At 45.6% G+C, this 24,591-nt stretch overlaps 2 protein-coding genes across 2 annotated transcripts in view; both read right to left on the bottom strand.

Annotated features, from left to right (window-relative positions):
- The window catches only part of LOC137095993 (zinc finger protein ZFP2-like), a 146,353-nt gene that overhangs the window by 34,437 nt on the left and 87,325 nt on the right, over positions 1–24,591 (bottom strand). The window lies entirely within an intron of this gene.
- LOC132766384 (zinc finger protein ZFP2-like) overlaps positions 2,918–24,591 on the bottom strand; it is a 37,379-nt gene continuing 15,705 nt past the window's right edge. The window contains exons 1-2 of the mRNA XM_067463271.1: positions 24,110–24,212; positions 2,918–9,195 (exon numbers count right to left, since the gene is read on the bottom strand). Coding sequence (XP_067319372.1) covers positions 7,849–8,910 — 1,062 coding nt within the window. The 5' untranslated portion in view covers positions 8,911–9,195; positions 24,110–24,212 and the 3' untranslated portion in view covers positions 2,918–7,848. Of the gene's footprint in view, positions 9,196–24,109 lie in introns of the transcript that reaches the window.

Below are 24,591 nucleotides of genomic sequence, written 5' to 3'. Positions count from 1 at the left end.
CCCCTTGGACTACAACTCCCACCGTCCCTGCAGAAAGGCCTGGCACCAGGGTTGGGGATGCTGGGAGCTGGAGTCCCAGAGAAAGGGGTCTCCCAAAGCCTGAAGGCAAAGCCCCTCTTCCTCATGGCATCCTAAATATACTGTCTATGTGTGTGGAAAGGAACAGGGATCTCCTGCCTGCCCTGGCTTGACCATATTCAGGTCACTGTGAATGGCAGCTCTTGCTCGAGGATGTTTTGACCCTGTTGGGAATGGGACCCAAGAGAGCCAATGCCCACAATCCTTATTGCTGCCGTTGGATTGTAGAGAAGTGTTCTGGATCCACGTGGTCTTTGGCAGAGAGGACATACGTGCTGATTAGTGGCCTTTGCTTCTTCCAGAATTGGACACAGGGTCATTCCAGGTGAGCTCTAACCAAGGCAGTGAGCCCGAGCGCGGTGGGGGGTCCCGCCTTTACATTGATGTGAACCGCAGCGGAGAGTTCCGCAGTTCCTGGATCAAGTTTTTGGGACCAACTGATGAAATGTGCCCCAGCAGCCAACTCAAAACCAGGAATGCCTGCAGCTTCCCTTTGCTTTCCCCTTCCCTTTACTTTGTATCATTTCCCTAATAAAGGTACTTGAAACTTGCAGCTTTTTGTCTCTCCGCTTGATACTTTTGTATCTTTCCTGGCTCAACTTATAACAACACTAAAATAAACCTTTTTCCGGGCTCCGGAGAGCCGTGAGCCCGCGGGAGGCGCCTCCGGGCGCTCCCGGGACCCCGAATCTGCGTCCGTTCAAACTGCGGATACGGAAACCGCCATTACAGACCCCCTTATCCGCGAAAATACATAAAATGGCGGATAGCCGCCGTTCCAATTTTGTATTTTTCTGTAACTAATCCTAAGACTAACTGCTATCTCCTTTTTCTCGTTTTGGGCTCCTACACCCGGGAATAAATTGGTTTTGTTTGAGTATTTTATCTTGCAGAGAAACAGCTGATTGTCAATTTGGCCGGGCTCTTCGCTTCTCCTCGGCAGTGCTCGCTCCCATTTGGATCTAGCAACCAGGGACCCACTGCGGCCGCCCGTAGGAGTCCCGGGGAGGCGGCCAGGCATGGGCCCCGGCCTCTGACCAGGGAGATGTAGTTTCCCAAAGGACATTGCCCCATCAATTGCAACCCGGAAATCCTCTTCAGACTCTTTTGCCCTCTCCTACTGACTTTCTGCCCCATGTCCCGGACTGTTTTCCTGCTGCATCTTTGGACACGAACTTCAGACCAGGCTTGCCTTGAAGGACAAGCAGCCTCAGCCTCCACGCGCCTTCATTAGGAAGACTATGCATTTCTTCATATGATAAAATAAATCAACTGTTTTTAATAAACTTTGCTGGGGATGGGGATGGGATTTTGCTCATGAAATACATGAAATATATGGGATGAAATATATGAAATGTATGGAATGTATATAATGAAATATCATATGGAATGTACTCTGATTCCCCTTCCCGCCTTTCCCTTTGACCCTTGCCCCAAAAAAGAATGTGACTTGGGGATTACTGTCGTAGAGAGGAACTCCTTTGTCCTCCCGAAACTGTTCTTGTTTACATTTGCATGGGCCGTGCTGTTGATTTCTCCCCGATCCTGACTTTCAGAGCAGACAGTGAGGCGAGGGGGAGTCAACAGAAACTCAGGAAGAAAAGACTGATTAACTCATTTTAGATATTGTTGATCCCCCCTTTTGAGGTCCGATATCGCCGAAAGCTTCTTTTCATACTTCCACCCAAATCCCATCACAGACCAGGAAGCTCATTGTTCCCCTATCTGACACCCCGCCATGTGAGAACAAAAGCCTTACATTCCAGCTGGCGGATGCCCTTAAGGCTGTCATTTCCTCAGTCTTTGTCAGGCTTCGTCCCGCCTCCTGGCTGCCGATTGGTCCATCTTCCGAGGCGCTAGGAAGGCGCTGATTGGCCCCCTAGAGGCGGCGGAGCCCTCTGATTGGATAGGAGGCGAGGCGTGCCACCAAGCCTCCTCCCAGCTGTTCCGCGGCCAGCCAATCAGAGCGAAGCCGGCCGGCAGAGGGCGGGCGGGATTTTTGAAACTGTTTCCCTTTGTCTGAACCCTATAAAATTCTTGGAAAATTCTGTAAAATCATGCTTGTATGTGAATCATCACTACAATCGCATCCTTTTCAGCTGAATCGCAGAATAAACGCCTCAGTCACTGAACCTCTTCCGCCTCCGGTGAGATTAATTTTTAAATATTCTCGTCTTCTTTGGATTGGCTTCGCTGGACTCACCGAGGTTCGAGGACCCTTTTGGGCGGTCCTAAGGGATCCCTCTCGCTGAGAGACCCCCACAAAAGAGCTCGATATCAGCAGGACAGAGAGGCATCATGGCTTCCCTCCATCCGAACACTAGACTCCGTTGGATGCAGCCCAGAATCCCATTGGCTTTTTCAGCTGCTGCATCACACGCTTGGCTCATGTTCGCCTTGAGAGCCCAGAGAGAGGAGAGATCTGTGGTTTGGAAGGAAAGGCAGGCGGAAGGGAGAATGGCAGAGAGGGGCGGGAGAATGGATTACGACACCGGATACCATGTCAATTCCCTGTTAAGATCGAAATAAGAATTAAAAAGGGGAGGGGGAGATGACTGATAAAGGTGAGACCCCTCTTCCCATCATCAAGGCAAAAAGGGAGGTCACAAGTTGGGAGGGTCTTCAAGCCTTCTCTAGTAATGTTTATCTATGATCCTGTTCCTTCCTGTTTCCTGTATGTATGTTCTGGTATGCAGCTTCCTAAATGGATGTAGCATACTTTATTTAAAATAAAGATTCTTATCCAAAGACAAAAAACAAAACAAAGCATGTTTACACAAATTACAATTTTGGAATTTAATGTTTTTTACACAAATTATAATTTTGGTACTTTTAACAAAAGTACTACTTAACAAATGTAAAGTGAAGGACACACACCTTGCACAATAAGAGCAAAACTAACAGACAACACTAGTCTATGAGCCTCTCACTCACTATATGATTTTTTATCTCTGTTCCTTTAAATGCTGTTCTATACTTCATCAATTCAGTTAATTTGTCCATCTCGACTAATTCATGAATCTTCATCAGCCTTTGTCATCATTCTTTGTCTTCCATTCTCTGCAGTTAGGGAGATGTGCTGTGCATCCCAATGGACCCTTTGCCAAAGGTGGGGATTAAACAGTATAAAATAGAAAGCAACAGATGTATCTATGTATCAATGCAGAAGTGTTAAACTGTTCAATAACTAAACCAATTATAACACTGATATCATACACAGTAAGAGTATTATTGTATCAGTACCATGGGCAAAATCTATAAAAGCATCAGTTATTCAATCAAGAAAAACATCCATAATAAACATTTTCAAGTGCGAGCAAAACTCCACGGAGAAGTTTCCCCTTAGAGAGATACAGGTCAATTACAGAATGGAAATGGTATATAACCTGCATATCCAAAAGGCCTCCCTCTGAAGGAAATTCTTTTAAAGTCTTGATGGGGTTGTGTGGTTACCTTTTTTAAAAAGCGCAAAATCTGAAGCTAGTGTGTGTGTGGGATTTTTCACTGAAATGGGAATAAAGAGTAGAGCCAATGACTTTATTTCTAATGCAAGATTATGTTCAAGAATTCTAATTTTTAAAGGTCTGGAGGTCATGCCTACATATAGCAGTGAACATGGACCTTGTATGACATACACCACTTTCTCTGTATTGCAGTTGATGAAACTACAAAGTTGTATGTTGAGTTGCATTGTGTGGTGTGAGAACTGTTTTACTTTAAGAGATTGAATGCAATATGCACAGTGCCCGCAACTCGTGTGGCCCCTAAGATTAGATTTGCTGATAGTATAGGGGGTTGTGAAGTCAGATCTGATCGTCATATCCCTAAGATTCTGGGTTCGTTTGTTGGCTATCATTGGTACATTCTTGCATTCTGGAGTGTCACTGACCAAATGTCAGTGCTTTCTAATTATTTTCCTGATGTGTGGAGAATATGTGGTTAACCTAAGTGGCCATATAATACGGTCATTAGGTTTCCTCACCATATCGCTTAGTAAATCATTTCCATCTGTGAACTTAACTTTTATGTTTTTGTATACTATGTGTAATTGTTATAGGCATCGATTTCTGCCTGTTCTGTAAGCCGCCCTTTTGGGGTTGAGAAGGGCAGGGTAAAAGTACCAGAAATAATAAATAAATAAACTATGATGGTGGCATTTATTTATCATGCAGGAGCGAACCAAACAGTTGTATTGCATAAAAAAACCAATCAAGCAAAGAAAAAACAAAGCACAAAGTTTGCAAACTTGGCATTCTATTAAATGTCCTTTGATCAGTAGCTGGCCACTTGGAGGAACATGAGAGAAGGCTCCCCACAGAATCGCAAGACATCTGGGTGTCCCCTGGGCAACGTCTTCCTAGATGGCTGATTCTCTCATTCCAGAAGCGTCCAGAAGCAACTTGCAGCATTATGGTAGTAGGTGTTGCAATGCATGATGGAATTTTATCTGTGGGTTTTCTTATTGGCTTTCTTATATACCATGACATCTGGAAAGTTTATATTTGTATGGCTATGGTTACCAGTGAATTTGGTGTTATCATGTATTGTGTTAAGCCAAGTACTTAAAGAAAATTGCAGATTCTTTTGATTTTCAAATTAAAAAAAATATCATCGATAAGCCTGCCATCGTATAGAATATGTGGTAAAAAAAACGCTGTTTTTGGTGTCATGTAGGATGTGGGTTTCTTCCAAATTTGAAATAAAAAGATTTCCCACTGAAGCGGCCAAAGGACTTCCCATTGCGACACCAAAAATCTGTAGATAGTATTGGGTTTTAAATCTGAAAAAAATATATTCCAGGACAATGTCTAACAAATCCATTAAAATATGAGAAGCTGGTGTTTGGGGCTCACGTATGTTTAGTAATTCCAAAATTCTTGTTCTAGTTTGATCTAATGGTATGTTGGTATATAACGATGTTATATCCAGAGTCATTAAGATGGATTGTGGTGGTATGGTAAGGTCCTCTATGATCTTTATGAAATGTTTAGTATCTTTAATATAAGACTGCACGAGGGGTACAAATGGTTGTAAATAATAACCCAAAAACTGCTCTAGGGGTTCCAGGATGGAGGAAGAGTCGGATACAATTGTTCTCCCTGGAGGAGGTATGTTTCCTTGGTGTATTTTACGTGGAACATAAAACACTGGAATTCTGGGATTCTTGTTTGGCAGAAATGCAAATTGCTGATCGGAGATGCATCCTAAAGTGAGTCCTTCTGTACATACTGTTCAGATTAAAAAACGTATTTTGTCTGTAGGATCCTTAGTGATAGGTTTATAGAAAGAAGTGTCTCCTGGGTGTCTCTCTGCCTCTTTTACGTAATCTGTTTCGTATAATGGAACTATTGCTCCTCCTTTATCTGCCTTCTTCCAGATGTATCCTTTCATGTTGGCCAATCTTTTTATGGTATTCATTTCTATGGATGTCATGTTGGAATGGGTGTAAATTTTGTTCCGGGACAATCTCTCTATGTCTCTTTCAACCACCTTTTCAAATGCCCTGATGGTTATACTATCCGTGTGTGGGGAAAAATTACTTTTGGGTTTAAAATCATTAAACAGCCTCAAATACAGAAAAGGGGTTCACTCTAAGCAGCGATAAGTACACACAAAGCAAGACTCATGGTCTCGCGTTCCAGAGCCCTCCCGGTATAAAGCCCGAGGTTTAGTAAACAAACACAAGATAAACCTAGACCATATTTACTCACAAGTCTTCAGTCCGACTTTTTTACAGTGTCAGAAACAAATAGAGAACATACTGCAAGTCGCTTCTGGTGTGAGAGAACTGGACATATACAAAGACATTGCCCAGGGAATGCCCTAATGTGTTCCCATCTTGCTGGGAGGCTTCTCTTGAGTCACCGCACAGGGAAGCCAGGGCTGACAGATGGGAGCTCTCTCTGTCTCGCGGATTCAAACCACCAAACTTCAAGTTGTGGCAGCCATTAGCAGAAATAATAATAAAAGGAAATCACAATAATTTAGAATAAAATGGAAGATTTAAGTTCTCACCTGATCCTTTGAAAGGAAAAGACAATTTCTAAAGAGGGAACTTCCTCATGCCTGAGAAACCTACAGATGTTATTGATCGTCACTGGACCTTGGTCAGTCAGAAGTGTTTGCTGTAGCCGATGTTTGCTTAGATATGAAGTCAACAAGAGAAGTTTGGCAGGACAAAGAGATCAACAGTATCGAGCCAAGACTTGGAACATCTAAGGTCAAATGGTGAGAGAGCGCCATCCTCTGACCACTTAACGTAAATAGCAGGCAATTTCAGAAAAGCTTTATCCTAAGTAATTTCCTTCATGATCTTCATATTAAGAAATACGTTATAATGAAGTTATAAGGCTGAATTAACTAAAGGAGATTGCCTTGATAAAATCTTATGTTATAAGCATATAAAAGTTAGAAGTCAATTAGAGATGTAAGGCATTACACTTATAAGTGTCATCTTCGGGTAACGGGTGAAGGTTGGGATAAGTTACATAATCAAGCAGATGTTTGGGTTCACAACGTGGCTGCCAAGACCTGATAAAGATGTTTTTGGCAACTATATATGGAAACGCCTATTAATGATTGTATTGTGTAAATGTCGGACTCTTCCTGCGCATGTGTGGAAAGGTTGATATTATGCTATAAATACTGAAGTGATTCAGACCTCCAAGGTGTCAGCCCCTTGGTTGCTGTACACCCCATACTCTGCAGAGATAGGAATAAACGCCTGGAAATCAGACATGCTGTCTCTCCATCTTCTTCCTTCTCCAAAAGCACTCTAATGAATCTCGGGTAACGTATATTCCACAACAAAGTCAGCAGTTCAGCCAGCACAAGGGTTTAACCCATTGCAGCAGTCCTGGTAAAATAATACAACTGCAGCAACACAGTTGGAGTAACAATGAAGACAAGTTGATTAAGGTCAGTTGTCCAATTGTAGAGCACTGCAGATCCCGGTCAGGAGCAAGAAGAAAGGTTACAGTCCAAGAGTCACATGCCAGGAGTTCATTCAACAGAGCTGATAAAATAGCAAGGGTACAAACCGAATTCAGAGTCCCAAAGTCAAGCCAGAAGGTCAGGCATACAAACAACGTCCTGGTTCATAAATGAAACCAGAAGTCAGTCTAGAATGTATAATCAACCACTCAGGATACAACAAAGTCCAGAAAAGGGTGACAGGTACATGGCTAGAGACCAAAATTCTAACCGAGGGGCAACAGAGCCAAGACGTAAGACGAGGGTATGAAGAGATGACCTTCTCTGCTACCAAAGAGCTCTTCTTCTTCAGAACCTTTTTCTCCAGAGATCTCAGCTGCTGCTCCTTTCAGCAAACCTCCACAGATCACCCTAGAAGCCTGTGAAGGGTTTCTTATGGAGGAGGCGAGGGGAACCCCTTCGGAGCTTGCTGCAATACGGAGAAAAATCCCCTTCTGAGTGAGACCTGCTCCCAGTAGCCGTCGACCAAAGCCACACAAACTAGTCCATGGTAGAGAGAGAGAGAGAGAGAGAGAGAGAGAGAGAGCCAGGTGCCGGCCTTCCTCTTTCCTTCCAATATTTTTTTACAGAGAGCTCAGAAACTGAAAGGCAGGTCTCTAGCGGCGCATGAGTTCCGTGATGTTTATTGTATGCTGAACATCCTCTAAAGCTCTTCCCACATTCCGTGCATTTATATGGCCTCTCTACGATGTGGCTCCTTTGAAAGCAATGTAGATAGATTTGGAAGGAATCGAGATAGTTACTCTGCCTGAAACTTTCTCCACATTCTATGCACTTCTATGGCTTCTGTACTGGGTGAGTCATTTGATGGGACCGTAGAGTGCCACTGCGACAGAAGCTTTTTCCACATTCCATACATTGATATGGCTTCGCCCCTGTGTGGATCCTTTGATGGGAACGTAGAGTGCCACTCTGACTGAAGCTTTCTCCACATTCCATACATTTATGTGGCTTCTCCCCTGTGTGGATCCTTTGATGGGAATGTAGAGTGCTACTATGACTAAAGCTCTTTCCACATTCTATGCATTTATGTGGCTTCTCCCCTGTGTGGATCCTTTGATGGGAACGTAGAGTGCTACTGTCACTGAAGCTCTTTCCACATTCTATACATTTATATGGCTTCTCCCCTGTGTGGATCCTTTGATGGGAACGTAGAGTGCTACTGTCACTGAAGCTCTTTCCACATTCCACGCATTGATATGGCTTCTCCCCTGTGTGGATCCTTTGATGGGACCGTAGATGGCCACTCTGACTGAAGCTCTTTCCGCATTCCATGCATATATGTGGCTTCTCCCCTGTGTGGATCCTTTGATGGGAACGTAGATTGCCACTCTGACTGAAGCTTTCTCCACATTCCATGCATTTATGTGGCTTCTCCCCTGTGTGGGTCCTTAGATGGGAATATAGTTTGTCACTGCGACTGAAGCATTTTCCACATTCCATGCATTGATATGGCTTCTCCCCTGTGTGGGTCCTTAGATGGGAATATAGTTTGCCACTGCGACGGAAGCATTTTCCACATTCCATGCATATATGTGGCTTCTCCCCTGTGTGGATCCTTTGATGGGACCGTAGAGTGCCACTCTGACTGAAGCTCTTTCCGCATTCCATGCATTTATGTGGCTTCTCCCCTGTGTGGATCCTTTGATGGGACCGTAGATTGCCACTCTCACTGAAGCTCTTTCCACATTCCATGCACTGATATGGCTTCTCCCCTGTGTGGGTCCGTTCATGTACAGTAAGAGAACTTTTCTTTTCAAATTGTTTTCCACACTCCATACACTGATGTAACTTCTGCCCTGTGACAGATCGAGGATAGGGAGGTAGAGGGCTTGCCATTCTTTTACATTTATAATTCAAATATGATGCCAGATGTTCACAGATACAATCTCCTGAACAGCACAGTTTTTTTTATTGCTGTAGCCTTCTGCTCGCTTTCCCATAGCTTTTTTCAGCACAATCTTATCCCCCTCTCTTAATTCCACAGGTATGTAGTGTGAAATGTATTTTTCTAGAACTTATTTTGTCTTGTTGTCATTGCTGTGTATCTTGAGGTCACTTTGGACTTACTCCTCGGGCAAAGCTCTCACAAGGTGTTCTTCGCAGAACTTGATCAGAAGTTACCTGCCAAACAAATGAGAGGAAAATCTCTTCAGGAGTTGAACGGGGAAAGATGTCATGGAACATGAAAAAGAAGTCATAGAATCAAAGAGTTGGAAGAGACCTCATAGGCCATGCAGTCCAACCCCTTGCCAAGAAGCAGGAATATTGCATTCAAATCACCCCTGTAGGAAATCAGCCACAGTGCTGTAGGAAACCCAGGGGAAGAGGGAAGGTGCCCATTGCCTGATGACAAATACTTTGACACTTGCCCAATAATGATCAATCCTTTCTCAGGTACAAAGGGGACGGTGCCCAAAGTTTCTCTATGTGTGATTTCTTACACTGCAAGGTATTCAGGGAGGGGCCTTTCTCATCCTCAGCCAGGGGGGTCCTGGGCCTCTCTCAACTACAAACTCTTGAATCCTGCAGGGAACAGACATAGGATTTCAAAGGGGAAGCAGGCTCTTCTCCTCCTTGGAAGGGCAGACGCTAACTTTTCTGAGGCTGCAGGGATTCTTCCTCCGCGTGGCTTTTTGAGCCTTTACCTGCTTGCTGGATTATAATTAAAACCTGCTAATGAGAACTGAAAAGGTAAACTGGGATAAGAACTGTGACAATAATAAGAGTTTTTTTTACAATGTTAAGAAGGAAGTCAACACAAGGCTAACACCAATCATGAAGAATCAACATCTGACCAGGAAACTGAGATGGAGTCAACATATTCCACGATGGAATATAGAACATATGCCCTCCAGTAGTTGCCACCTGCTCGCCCACAGAAAGCCATACCTGATAATCTAGAGCTGATGTGGTTGATCTAATGCAATTTTCTGAATCAGCACCCCAAATAACCCCATAAACAGCCCCAAAAACCACGACAGCAAGAAAAAAAGATTTTGGTTGGTGTGCTGTCGCACGCTGGGCCTGTACATTAGACTGTACACAGGACATAAATTCTCTGTGCCCAACGGGACGCCGGGGCTGCCTCAGAATAAAGGCCCTTAGATTCCCCCAAACAGAGTCTTTAGAATGCTTAAAGTAAGTCCAACAAAGTTCTTTTATTAAGGAACAAACCGGAACAAACAGGTACTTTAACGGTTTTCTTTACAGTCTATAGGCTCTTTCAATCTTGTCCACTAGGAACAGGCACTGTCTTCTTAACTGTAACTAACCGATGGGGAAATCCTAGCTTCTAATCTGGGCAGTCTGTACTTGCCTCTGTTGACGTGGAGCCCCTGCACCCGGTACCAACTGCGTCTGGCTTCTGCGAGTGACCCTTGCCTCAACAGAGCTTTGTAGACCTCCAGGGAAAAAGAAGGAGTTCAGGTTGCTGTGATGGCCGGCTGGAGTCCCTCAGCCAAGCTGTGGCTGTATGTCTCCTGGCCAAGCCGTAGGGCTGTATAACCTCGGCCAAGCTGTAAAAGACGAAGCTTTTCTACAGGAGCCACTTCGTTCTATGTCCTGTGTGAAAGGCTTCTCTGTGAGAACTAACTCAAAATGGCTTTGTTCCCTCCAAAACTCAAAAAGGGGCGGGATCAGGGAACCTAACTATAACTGGCAGGTGGCTTACCCTATAAATGCAAATTATAACAGGAAACCCCCTGCTACAAAATCCCAAGCATGGGATTGCACACAAACATGCAAACGCAGCAAATAAATCTGGAGCTCATGGAACAGCTGTTCCAGAACACTCCTGGCCTAGATTTCTCAATGATGAGAAATCTACACTATAATAAACGGACCCAAACATCGTGAGTCAAATTCTTATACTTTAGAGAAACATAGCATTTAAAATCTTTCTACACAAACCAATCATACATTTCCACCCACCCCCCATGTGAGACGCATGCAGTACATTAAACAAGCATGAAACCTTTTCTGTACTCAAATACCTATTGACACTGGGTTCTATCTGGGGGCACTTTTAACTTAGGGATGGTGGCATCAGATGGAGCAGTCTCGGCCCTGGCCATAACAAAACCTAAAGTGCAAGAACTAGAGCCCTTTTGTCTGGCATAAGCCACAGCTGCGATAGCTTTCTCCGACGCATCGCAAAAGACATGGAGATCAGTGTGCCAGCTCTGTAAAGGGCTCCTGGCCGTGAACTGGCGTGGGATGCTCAGCTGGTGTAAAACTTGAGCCTGACCGATTTGCTGTTTGGTCTTGTGATCACGCTGCATCTTGCGTCTTAAAGACTGCAGTCTCTTCTCTGCTACCTGTCTGTTGGGAGGCAGGTTAGGCCGGTCTGCTTTGAAGGGCAAAGGGGCGATCCAATTCCCTTCTTTGCTGAGAGTGACCTCGGAGTTCATGATGTTCAGGAACGTTTGTTCATCTCGGGAGAGCGCTGCGTTTTCATCGTCCCGGGACACGTCGAAGATGGAAGAGAACTCAGATGAAACTCCTTGGCAGCAAACAGTAATGTGGCTGAGGCAACTTTGCATGAGGGTGACTCTGCCACAGTTGAGGGTGTTGGGCTGATCTGGACACAGAGAAGACGGAGGATGCATTTTGTCGACACATACAGGTCCCTGTATGGTCCATCCTAAAGGAGTCTTCTGTGCCAAAGGTGCACCAGGAGGACCTCTCTTTTCCGCTCTGATGCTCATCAAGCTGGGGCAGTTGGATCCAATGAGCAGGACTATGTCGATGCCCGGCTCAAAGGGTGGAATGAGGTCCTGTAGTCCTTTCAGGTGAGGATGCGCTTGCATCATCTCTCTGGTAGCAATCTGGTCCTTATTGCGTGGGATGGACGCACACTCAATAAGGTCAGGCAACTCAAAACGAATGTCCTTGCCACATGGCGAAATGATAAATCCAGATGCAACGCGGCCCTGTCTTCGTTGTTTGCCTGTACAAGTAGAAATACAATAGTCAATAGTCTTTGTCTGCCCCTTAAAGATTTTGAAGAAGTCAGGGGTGGCCAGGGAACAGTCGCTTTGGTTGTCAAGGGTCACATACATTTTCTTCTTCATCCAAGGCTTGCTAGCAGGAAAAACTTCTGCCAAACAAATGGGGTGGCAAATCCTAGTTTTCTTTGGGCTGCCGCACAACTGTGTGCAGGCCACAGAGGGTGCCTCAGTGCCCGATGAAGGTCCAGCTGAATTTTCTGTGGAGCGTTGACTGGTGGCCCCGCTCTTGACCTTGGAGGGCACGAAATCCTTGTCATGCATGGCTGAGCAATGCTTTTCGGATTGGCACACCTCGCACTTTACCTTTTCTGTGCATGACTTTGACTGGTGGGGAGTTGCACCGCAGCACCTGAAGCAGATCCTGGACTTTTTGAGGATCTCGACCTTGTCTGCGTGAGGCTTCTTGGCAAACTCCCTGCAGTCGGCCAAACTGTGGGGCTTTGCATGCAGTAGGCACAAAACATCCTCGGGCGTCATCTTGGTGTCAGCTGGAGATGAGTTGGTCTCCGTGGACTTGACGGCGATGCTTCTCTCAGTGCCACTGTCCTTTGCAGGTTTCCCAGGCTCTTTGATGTGCCTATCCGACCTTGGAGTCCCATAAAGAGTTGGAAATCCTGTCTGTGGGTCATTGAACTGCATGGCAGCATTTGTGACGAAGTCCACAAGATTGGTGAACGGTGGGTAGACCTGATGGTTGGCCTGCTTGAATCTGAAGACTTCTCTGCCCCACTCTTCTTGTAAGGAGAACGGCAGCTTCTGGATGATGGCAGTTTGGGACAGGTGTTGGTCCAGGCAGGCAAACCCTGGAAGCTGTGGATTTCCCTTGGCGGCCTGAAGCTCAATCAATAAATCTGACAAGTCCCAAAGCTGTTCAAAGTCTTTTGGTTTGAGCACTGGGAACTTATGAAGTCTGTCCATCAGCGAGGCTTCAATTTGGGTGCTGGTCCCGTAGCGCTGATCAAGCCTCGTCCATGCAGTGTCCAATGCTCTGTCCGGTTGGTCGATGAGAGCTGAAAAAATCCGTCTCACCTGCTGAGCCGATACTGGACCAAGCCAGGCGATCAAAAGAGTCAATTGTTCCTCAGAGGAGAGTCTTAAACTCTGAATGGCTCGCTGAAAAGTCTTTTTCCAAAGTAGGAAATCTTCTGGCCGGTCAGAGAATTTCTCCACACCTTTGTCCCTCAAATCTTTTCTCGGGTTCCTAAACAAAGACTCAAGCTGCAACTGAGGAGTCTGAAGGAACGGAAGGGGTGTTTGGTCAGGGGTAAAGGTGAAGTTCTTCTGAAATGTCGAAGATCCATTCCAGGGAACACTTATGGCCTCAGGAATGGGCGAAACTCTGATTTCTGGGCTAGGCTTGGGTACCTGAGTTGATGGCTGTGGGCTCCTGGCCCTGAATTGCTCGACCAGCCTGTGTGGCGCGATGTCGCTATCTGCATGCACCAGCTTGCCGTCTTGGAAACCAACGTGGGCTGGCAGAAGAGGCGTGGTTGGAGGTGTTGGCAAACGGTTGACATTTTCTTGAGACAATTCTCCTTGCAGCGCCTTTGCCAAGATGTTGGCACGGACCCTCTTCTGTGCTGCCTCCTGCTGGATGCGCGACAACATTAGCTTCGCCTCTAACTCGGCTTGTGACTGCTTTTGCTTCGCCTCTAACTCGGCTTGTGACTGCTTTTGCTTCGCCTCTAACTCTAGTTGAGCCCGCTCGAAGTTCAGGCCTAGGTCTGCCGCTGCTGCCTCAGCTTCTGCCTCGAGAATTTTTTCTTGCAGTTTGACCCCCGGTTACAAAGCCTAAGACAAGCACAGCTTTATGCAAAGTTATCAAAGTGTGAGTTTCACAAAGACAGGCTGGATTATTTGGGGTATCGTATATCCTGTGACGGGATAGAAATGGACCCCAATAAAGTACAGGATGTATTGGACTGGGAAGCACCCAAAACTAGAAGACAGTTGCAAAGTTTTTTGGGGTTTGCAAATTTCTATAGGCAATTTATCTAAGACTTTGCCAAAATAGCAGCCCCCCTTACTGAATTGTTGAAAACTAAAGGCAGGGGGGAGTCTGTAAAAGTGAAGTCCCCGGGTGCCAAGCTGCAGTGGACTGAGGTGTGTCAACGGGCGTTTGATCAGCTGAAGACCTTATTCACACAGCAACCCATCTTAGCCCATCCCGACCCAGAGCGGCCATTTGTGGTACACTGTGATGCCTCAGATGTGGCTTATGGAGCAGTGCTATTGCAGGTTTCCCCGGAAAAAGGACTAGTGCCATGTGCGTATTTGTCAAAAAAGTTTTCAGAAACTGAGAGAAAGTGGCCAGTATGGGAGAAGGAGGCGTTTGCCGTAAAAGGGGCATTGCTTGCCTGGCGACATTTGCTTGAAGGGGCCCAACACCCTTTTGAAGTTTGGACCGATCATAAAAATTTGAAGGTCCTCCAGACTCCTCAAAGGCTGAGTCCAAAACAAGTCAGGTGGGCCGAGTTCTTCAGTAGGTTTAATTTTACCTTAAACCACTTTCCTGGGAAAAGTAACTGCATGGCAGATGCCTTATCAAGATTGCCACAGTATGAGAGCAGAGCTCCTGAGGTGGTTGGAACGGTGTTCACCCCTGAGCAGCTGGGGTTGGTAGTTCAGACGAGGTCCCAATCTCAGCGAAAGGTGTCAGATGCTAACCGTGGAAAGCTTTTAGAAGGTGGGTGGTTGAAAGTGTTCCAAGATGGATATAAGGCTGATCTGTGGCTACCAGAGCATCGGGGTGGACTAGAGGAAAAAGATGGACTGTGGTATCACAGAGAAAAGGTGTATGTTCCGGAGTCTGTTCGTGTAAAGGTATTAGAGAGGTCTCATGACCATAAAACAGCTGGGCACTTTGGATTTGTGAAAACTTTACAGCTAGTATCCCGTCAGTTTTGGTGGCCAAAAATCTGGAGAGATGTAAAGAGCTATGTACAAGAATGTGTCACCTGTGCAAGGGGAAAGTCTTTGATTGGAAAACCAAGAGGGTTGTTACAACCCGTGGCCAGTCCTTCTAGACCCTGGAAACAGGTTGCGATGGATTTTATTGTAGATCTACCTGAGAGCAAAGGATGTACAGTTATCTGGACTATTATAGACTTATTCTCTAAACAAGCCCATTTTGTACCGCTAAAGAAGGTTCCAAGCGCCCCACAGCTAGCAAAGTTACTGCTACAACATGTATATCGCCTTCATGGGTGTCCTGAAAGAATAATCTCAGACCGGGGGTCACAGTTTACAGCTAAGTACTGGAAGGCCTTTCTACGCATGATGGGAACTGAGCAAGGGTTGAGCTCTGCTTTCCATCCCATGACTGATGTCTGCACAGAACGAGTTCAAAAATCTTTGGAGCAATTCTTAAGGTGCTATGTCAGTTATCAACAGGATGATTGGGAACAGTTGCTTCCTTTTGCTGAAGTGTGTTACAATAACTCATTTCATGCGTCTATAGGTTGTACTCCATTCAAAGTGGTTTATGGACAGGACTTTGTGCCAATCCCAGAGCTAAAGATGGAACAAGAGGGAGTAGAAACCCCTTCGGAATGGAGCAAAAAGATAGCTGAAAGTTGGCCAGTCATTAAAAGTGCATTGGAAAAGTCCAGGGAGGACTACAAGAAGTTTGCTGATAGGAAAAGAGCTCCAAAGTGGGATTTTGACATTGGAGATAAAGTTTATTTGTCAACCAAATTCCTAAAGACAACCCAACCATCAAAGAAATTGGTGCCAAAATATTTGGGTCCTTTTGAAATAATAAAGAAAATCAACCCTGTCACAGTCAAGTTGTCCTTGCCACATAGTCTAAGGAGGGTACATCCAGTGTTCCACTGCAGTTTATTGAAACCCGTGTGTGGCCATACCAAGTGGCACTTGCCGGGTGAGGTCCCAAATCCTATTCTGGTAGATGGGGAACAACATTTCGAGGTTGCTGATATTTTAGACTCCAGAAGACGTCGTGGGAGTTTACAGTATTTAGTGAAGTGGCGCAATTTCAATGACTCTGAGTGGGTGAGGGCAGCGGATATTCGAGCGCCACAGCTAATTAGGCGTTTTCATGTAAATTATCCCATGAAACCTAGTTAAGGTCGATGCTGCCGGTGTTTATGTTTTTCTTTCTAGGGGAGGAATCATGTCAGGAGTCAATTTCTGACGTCGTGGAGACATCATAAATTTCCTGCATGACATCCTGGCTGGATCATCCTGGTTGCTGCAGTTTTCTTTCTCTGACATTTTGACATTGTGAAGCCAGCAGAGGGCGCTGGAGACTTTGTGTTGGAACTTGGGAGGGGGTATAAAAGGAAGTGGTGGTGGGGAAAAGGCAGTAGTGTCTTCCTTTGCTGTGGAGAAACAAGCAAATTATATTCATTTCCATACTGACTTGTGAGTGATTATTTGCTACAAAAACCTACAGTCTTACAGACGCCTTGTTTCCCTGTTGTAAAAGGCCGCCATAGATGAGGAGCTGCTTCTGGAGACAGACGATCCTGACGCAGAGCCATGTCTGCTGCTATGCCTCCTGCTGGTGTGGCTGTGCTTGCTTTGGCCAGAAGCACCTCCCTGACTGCTCTGCGCACTTAAAGCCTTTGGGGAATGCTTAAGCGGCTCTGGGATCACGCTGCCAACGGGCGAAGCTTGACCATCTTTGTCCCTTCTGGGGGAGGGATCAAAGTAGGCTGCATGAAAACTGTGGGATCTTAGATCATAAGGCTTGCCCTCAGATTTTGGTGAGCTTGAGGTATGAGCCATGATAGCAAATTGCCCAAACAGTATAGCAATACAATCACAATAACAAATAATATCAGTACATCAGAAGGCGAGGGCAATGGTGCTGGCCTCCTTCCTTCCTTCCTTTCTCTCTCTTTCCTCCAACAGCAGCACACAATTGATTATTGATTTCAAGCACTTCTATTCCACCCTTCACACCCTGAAGGGGACTCAGGGCGGAGCACAATATACAAATGGCAAACATTCAGTGCTGGGACATGAATAAATTATATGCATACATAAACATTAAAAACATTTGTCTCAACATTAAAATACACAGTTTAAAACTGTCTCAATCATCCGTGTCAAATCTAATCGGCCTGGTAAGTTTCTTATCGTTGCTTTATTACACTGTCCCAAAAGCTTGGTCCCTCAGCCAAGACTTTACCATCCCCCTGTTATTTTGCTACCATTATGAATCATAATGTAAATATCTGATATGCAGGACGTATTTCCATTGTTACAACCGGAACATAAAGCATAGTGATTAATCAGAAAAACAATTATGTAACTATATGTTGTGAAATATTTATATCTAATAACAAATCAATGAAATTTTGACTTCAAGCATGTCGTAGTGATGAAGGCTTGATGAAAATACATAATACACATATTGGAAAATATATTTGATATAACCATATTAGAAATAGGAGTTAGAAAATATATAAGAGAAATGTATGTATGCATGGCTAGTTCACTTGACTTCTCAAAAGCTGCAAAATTAGAGGCCAGCTCCAGGAAAGGAATGTGGTGCCTGGCACTTCAAGAGGCCATAAGATAAGATACATACCAGGCCCCAGGCACCTTATCGTAAATTTGCCATTAAGAGGTGCCTGGTACCTTATCGTAAAATTGACTAATTAAGTGTCCATTAGGGGGTCTCAGGAATGTTATCTCAGGATGGATGGAGCAGGTCCGGAGACATCCCGGCGCTGGGAGTGCATTAATAGTCACTCTTCAGATAGTAAATTAATGAGGATTGACAACTTGTTGATTTTCAAAATATGCCTTTGAAGTCAATGTAAGAGTAGATGTTTGTGACGCACATTGTGATGTTTCTATGATGCATGAATACTTATTTTCGAAAAGTGTATAAATACTCGGCATTTCCTTTGTTCGGGACCCTTCTTTCCTGGCCTACCAGGGGGTCTATATCCGGTTGGCGCCAACCGAGAATAAAGCGTGCTTTCCAGTACTCTGGATCTCTCTTTGTCTTATTGCCTCAGACCTTCTCTCAGTCCCTAACAGTAGCATGGACAACAGTCTTAATATAAGAGCAGGGAACCCATGGATATGTTTATGATCAGCCTACTGGCCAAACTCCCGTGACCAACAGGAAATACTGGAGAGGTTTGGGGGAAATACCTTCAGGCATGTGGGAGCTGCAGTAGCTCCCCCAATCAAAGAGCATTCTGAACTGTCCCAAGCATGGAATTCCACCAAACGTGGCTTGCACAACTCCCATAGATTCATCATAGTTTGTGGCAGCCACACAAACCAAGAGCAACTACTTTCAAAGTAAGAGCCTCATAATTAATCAGGGAATAAAACTTTCAAACCAGGAAAAGATTTTTGTCCTCAGCTATGGTTACAGCGTGTGATTCCAGGTGGGAAGGTCTGACCAAAGCAGGAGATCAGAAGAGGAGGACTTTATTATCGTTATTATGTTTATTTAGACACTGCTTTTGGTCTCCACAAGGAGACTGTGGGCCCTTCCAGACAGGCCCTATATCCCAGGATCAGGTCCCAGGTTTTCCAATTTAAGGTGGATTATGTGAGTCTGCACTGCCAGATAACCTGGGATAAACAGGAAACCTAGGATCAGATCCTGGGATATAGGGCCTGTCATACAACCCAGAATATCAAGGCAGATAATCCACAATATCTGCTTTGAACTGATTTCGGAGTCCACACTGCCAAATAAACCAGTTCAGTGTGGATTTTATACAGCTGTGTGGAAAGGGCCAAAGCAGCTTACATTTCAAGACAATTCCAAATCTATTGTCGAAGGCTTTCATGGCTGGAATCATTAGGTTCTTGTGGGGTTTTTCGGGCTATAGGGCCATGTTCTACAGGCATTTCTCCTGACGTTTCGCCTCACTACCTTTGAGGACCTCACTACCTCTGAGGATGCTTGCCATAGATGCAGGCGAAACGTCAGGAGAAATGCCTCTAGAACATGGCCCTATAGCCCGAAAAACCCCACAAGAACCTAATTCCAAATCTAAAAATATACAAAACATTACAACAGAATTCAATATCACTGGTATTCTTGGGCTCTCCTTGTGTTTTGGACTTCAATCCCCACAATTCCCAACAGGCTACCGACCGGCTGTGTTCACAGCAGAGGACCAAGAGAGGAAGAAGGAAAGGAACCCCAGGTTTTGAGGAGACGTCTTTCAAGATCTGCACTGGGTGGGCGTTGAAGGGGAGGGCATCCCATCATTGAGGAGACTGCAGAAGAGAAGGCCCTCTTCCTCCTCCTCACGCAGAACATGGCTCCCTTTGAGGAAAGGGCACCCCAACAAGGGAAAAGAACGTGCCCCCAAACATTCCTCACTACTCACAGACGTTATTCCAATGGGTTTTGGGGAGGTGGAAGATCCAGGGGACAGGCTCAGGATCCTGAATAAAAACAAGGGAGACTCACTGGGAAGCCAGACCTCCGTATCCACAGGTGTCCATGAGACACATCTCATTCCCATCCATTCCATACATAAAGGGGGGAGGGAGCAGGCTTCCTTTCTGCTGCCCTGGAGACTAGGACGCCATGGAGCAATGGCTTCAGACTACAAGAAAGGAGATTCCACCTGAACATGAGGAAGAACTCCCCAACTGTGAGAGCGAGCTGTTCAGCAGTGGAACTCTCTTCCGGCCCCGGAGGGAGTGTGGTGGAGGCTCCTTCTATGGAGGCTTTTAAACAGAGGCTGGGTGGGCATCTCTTGGGGGTGCTTTGAATGTGATTCTCCTGCTTCTTGGCAGAATGGATGGCCCATGAGGTCTTTTCCAACTCTAGGATTCCCAAAGGTTTCCTTCTGACATTAGGTCTGTGGGCTGGTCCTCATCTCCATTTCTAAGCTGAAGAGCCGGCGTTGTCCGTAGACATCTCCAAGGTCATGTGGCCACTGACACGGCTGCATGGAGTGCTGTTACCTTCCTGCAGAAGTGGCACCTATTCATCTACTCACATCTGCATGTATTCCAATGGCAGAAATTGGGGTTAAGAGCGGGAGCTCACCCCGCTCCCCAGATCCAAACTGCCAACCTTTAAGTCAGCAAGTTCAGCAGCTCAGCGGTTTAACCCGCTGCTCTAATTCTTAGACGGGCTTGGTTCAACCTCCGATTGCCTACTAAAACTGAATTACTGTGTTCTGAATGATCCATTTTGAAAAGTGTACTGTCAATATGAAGTCTGGAAATACTACTACTACTACTACTACTACTACTACTACTAATAATAATAATAATGTATATAAATAAAAATGTAATGTTTGTTTGTGGGATTAACATAACCCAAAAACCACTGGACTAATTGCCACCAAGTTTGGCCACAAGACACCTACTAGCCCAAGGAGTGACCTTCACTAAAAAAAATTGATTTTTTCATTTGGGAGTTGTAGTTGCTGGGATTTATAGTTCACCTACAATCAAAGAGCATTCTGAACTCCACCAATGACTCCCATGACCAACAGAAAACAGTAGAAGGGTTTGGTGAGCACTGACCTTGAGTTTGGGAGTTGCAGTTCACCTACATCCAGAGAGCACTGTGGACTCAAACAATGATGGATCTGGACCAAACTTGGTACGAATATTCCATATGCCCAAATATGAACACAGATGAAGTTTGGGGGAAATAGACCTTGACATTTGGGAGTTATAGTTACTGGGATTTATAGTTCACCTACAATCAAAGAGCATTCTGAACCCTACCAACAACAGAATTGGGCAAACTTCCCACACAGAACTCCCATGACCAACAGAAAATATTTATGGCCACCCAGTCCAACTCCCTTCACCAGGGCAAGAAAACATAATCAAAGCCCTCCTGACAAAAAGCCATCCTGCCATAGATATAGATATGATTCCCACACAGAGAGAGATATAGTATCCTAGATTTGAAAGGGACCCCTAAAGAAGGACAACGATATGTTGCAGAGTAGGCACACCAGACAATTTTGACATCAACACTGACAAAGATACAGCAAGAAATACTATTTGCCCACAAGCATCAAGACATTACCTATATTAGAAACCAACACTTTCTCATTACTTTATTTTCCAGATCAGCAGACTGGGCCACAGCAACGCCTGGCAGGGGACGGCTAGTCTATATAAATAAAAATGTAATGTTTGTTTGTGGGATTAACAGAACTCAAAAACCACTGGACGAATTGCCACCAAATTTGGCCACAAGACACCTACTAACAATTGATTTTATCATTTGGGAGTTGTAGTTGCTGGGATTTATAGTTCACCTACAATCAAAAAGCATTCTGAACCCCACCAACGATGGATTTGGAGCAAACTTCCCACACAGAACCCCCAAGACTAACAGAAAATACTTAAGGCCACCCAGTCCAATTCCCTTCTTCAGCAGGGCAAGAGAACGTCATCAAAGCCCTCCTGACAAAGAGCTATCGAGCCATAGAGATAGATAGATATGATTCACACACAGAGAGAGAGAGAGAGTATCCTAGATTTGAAAGGACCAAGAGATGTTGCCTATTCCAGAGGAGGCAAACCAGACACTCTCCACATCAACTCTGAGAAAGACACAGCAAGCATGTGGACAGTTTCGGCAGGGAGGAGGCCATGAAAGTGGACAGGGTCTGGCCACCAGTATTGGAGGGGTCTACAATTACAACAGCACAACAACGGAGAGGAAACACTAGGTTCTTGTGGGTTTTTTCAGGCTCTATGGCCATGTTCTAGAGGCATTGTGTCCTGACGTTTCGCCTGCATCTATGGCAAGCATCCTCAGAGGTAGTGAGGTCTGTTGGAAGTAGGAAAAAGGGTTTATATATCTGTGGAACGACCAGGGTGGGACAAAGGACTCTTTTCTGCTGGAGCTAGTTGTGAATGTTTCAACTGACCACCTTGATTAGCATTTGAAGGCCTGGCTGAGCCTGGGGGAATCTTTTGTTGAGACATGTTAAGATGTGCCTGGTTGTTTCCTCTCTGCTGTTTTGCTGTTGCAATTTTAGAGTTTTTTAATACTGGTAGCCAGATTTTGTTCATTTTCATGGTCTCTTCCTTTCTGTTGAAATTGTCCACATGCTTGTGGATTTCAATGGCTTCTCTGTGTAGTCTGACATGGTGGTTGTTGGTGTGGTCCAGCATTTCTGTGTTCTCAAATAATATGCTGTGTCCATGCTGGTTCCTCAGGTGCTCAGCTATGGCTGACTTCTCTGGTTGAAGGAGTCTGCAGTGCCTTTCATGTCCCTTGATTCGTGTCTGGGCAATGCTGCTGGGTTTGGTGGTTCCCTATGTACACTTGTCCACAGCTGCATGGTACACGGTAGACTCCTGCAGAGGTGAGTCTGTAAGCTAGTCTGTAAGCCTCTCACTCACTATATGACTTTCATCTCTATTTCCTTTAAATGCTGTTCTATACTTCATCATGCTTGTGGATTTCAATGGCTTCTCTGAGGAAACATCTAATCACCTCTCAACAAAAGTTTGCTCCAGGCACTGTCAGGCCATTATATGCTAATCAAGGTGGTCAGTTGAAACATTCCCACCTAGCTCCAGCAGACAAGAGTCCTTTGTCCCACCCTGGTCATTATTCCACAGATATATAAACCCCTTTTCCTACTTCCAACAGACCTCACTACCTCTAAGGATGCTTGCCATAGATGGAGGTGAAACGTCAGGAGAAAATGCCTCTAGAACATGGCCATATGGCCCGAGAAAACCTACAACCCAGGAAGAAATACCTTTTCCCCAGAAGCAGAAAGACAGGACAGGGATTAGAAACCAACAGTTTCTCATTGTATTGTCGAAGACTTTCATGGCTGGAATCACTAGGTTCTTGTGGGTTTTTTCGGGCTATAGAGCCATGTTCTAGAGGCATTTCTCCTGATGTTTTGCCTGCATCTATGGCAAGCATCCTCAGAGGTAGTGAGGTCGGTTGGAATTAGGACAATGGGTTTATATATCTGTGGAATGGCTGGGGTGGGGCAAGGAGCTCTTCCCTGCTGCAGTTAGGTGTGAATGTTTCAGTTGATCACCTTCATTAGCATTTGAAGGCCTGTCTGAGCCTGGGAAAATCTCTTGCTGGGAGGTGTTAATCTGTGCCTGGTTGTTTCCTCTCTGTTGTTTTGCTGTTGTAATTTTAGAGTTTTTTAATACTGGTAGCCAGATTGTGTTCACCACCAAACGCAGCGCCCAGAGACGCATCAAGGAACATGAAAGGCACTGCAGACTCCTTCAACCAGAGAAGTCATCCATAGCAGAGCACCTGAGGAACCAGCCTGGACACAGCAGATTATTTGAGAACACAGAAATGCTGGACCACTCTCACAACCACCATGTCAGGCTACGCAGAGAAGCCATTGAAATCCACAAGCATGTGGACAATTTCAACAGAAAGGAGGAGACCATGAAAATGAACAAAATCTGGCTACCAGTTTTTAAAATCTCTAAAATTAGAACAGCAAAACAGCAGAGAGGAAACAACCAGGCACATCTTAACACCTCTCAACAAAAGATTTTCCCAGGCTCAGCCAGGCCTTCAAATGCTAATGAAGGTGGTCAGTTGAAACATTCACACCTAACTGCAGCAGGGAAGAGCTCTTTGCCCCACCCCGGCCATTCCACAGATATATAAACCCTTTTTCCTACTTCCAACAGACCTCATTACCTCTGAGGATGCTTGCCATAGATGCAGGCGAAATGTCAGGAGAGAATGCCTCTAGATCATGGCTCCATAGCCCGAAAAAACCCACAAGAACCTAGTTTCTCATTGCTTTATTGTTTAGATCAGCAGACTGGGCCACAGCCACGCCTGGCAGGGGGACGCCTAGTAGTAGTAGTAGTAGTAATACTAATAATAATACTGTTTCTTTCTGGCCTGCCCCCCTCCTCAGGGCTCGAGGCCTCCCTCCCTCCCTCCCTCCCTAGGCCAAAGGAGAAGCCGAGGAGGCCCCAGGCCAGGCCAGGGAGGGGGAAGGAAGGAAGGAAGGAAGGAAGGAAGGAAGGAAGGAAGGAAGGAAGGAAGGAAGGAAGGAAGGAAGGAAGGAAGAAAGGGAGCTCACCTCCGGCGCCGAAGAGGGAGAAAGCCCCCCTCCTGGCGGGATCCACGCGAGAGAGAGGCAGCTAGGCCGCAGCCACGAGAAGTTAGCGCCCGCCCTGCCTGGCCCCCCCTTCCTTCCTTCCTTCCTTCCTTCCTTCCTTCCTTCCTTCCTTCCGGAAGTGAGCTCAGAGGGAAGCGCGTCACCCTCCCCTCTCTTCCTGCCTCTCTGGGAAGCGGAGGCCTCCCTCTCGCTCTACTCCCGCCCGGCCTCAAGATGGCGCCCGCAGAGACGGTGCCCCAAGGAGGGCGGGGCTTAGCCTCCAAGCAGGAGGAGAGAGAGAGAGAGAGAGAGAGAGAGAGAGAGAGAGAGAGAGAGAGAGAGAAAGAGGCAGCCAGGCAACCAAGAGGCTGATAGAGTTGGCTTCTCCTTCCTTCCTTCCTTTTTTCCTTCCTCCCTCCCTTTCCCCTTTTTTCCTTTCCCCCTCCTTCCTCTCTTTTTCCTTC

Source organism: Anolis sagrei, chromosome 2, assembly GCF_037176765.1.
Source record: "Anolis sagrei isolate rAnoSag1 chromosome 2, rAnoSag1.mat, whole genome shotgun sequence".
Classification (NCBI taxonomy): domain Eukaryota; kingdom Metazoa; phylum Chordata; class Lepidosauria; order Squamata; family Dactyloidae; genus Anolis; species Anolis sagrei.
This window is presented reverse-complemented; position numbering and strand designations above follow the sequence as displayed.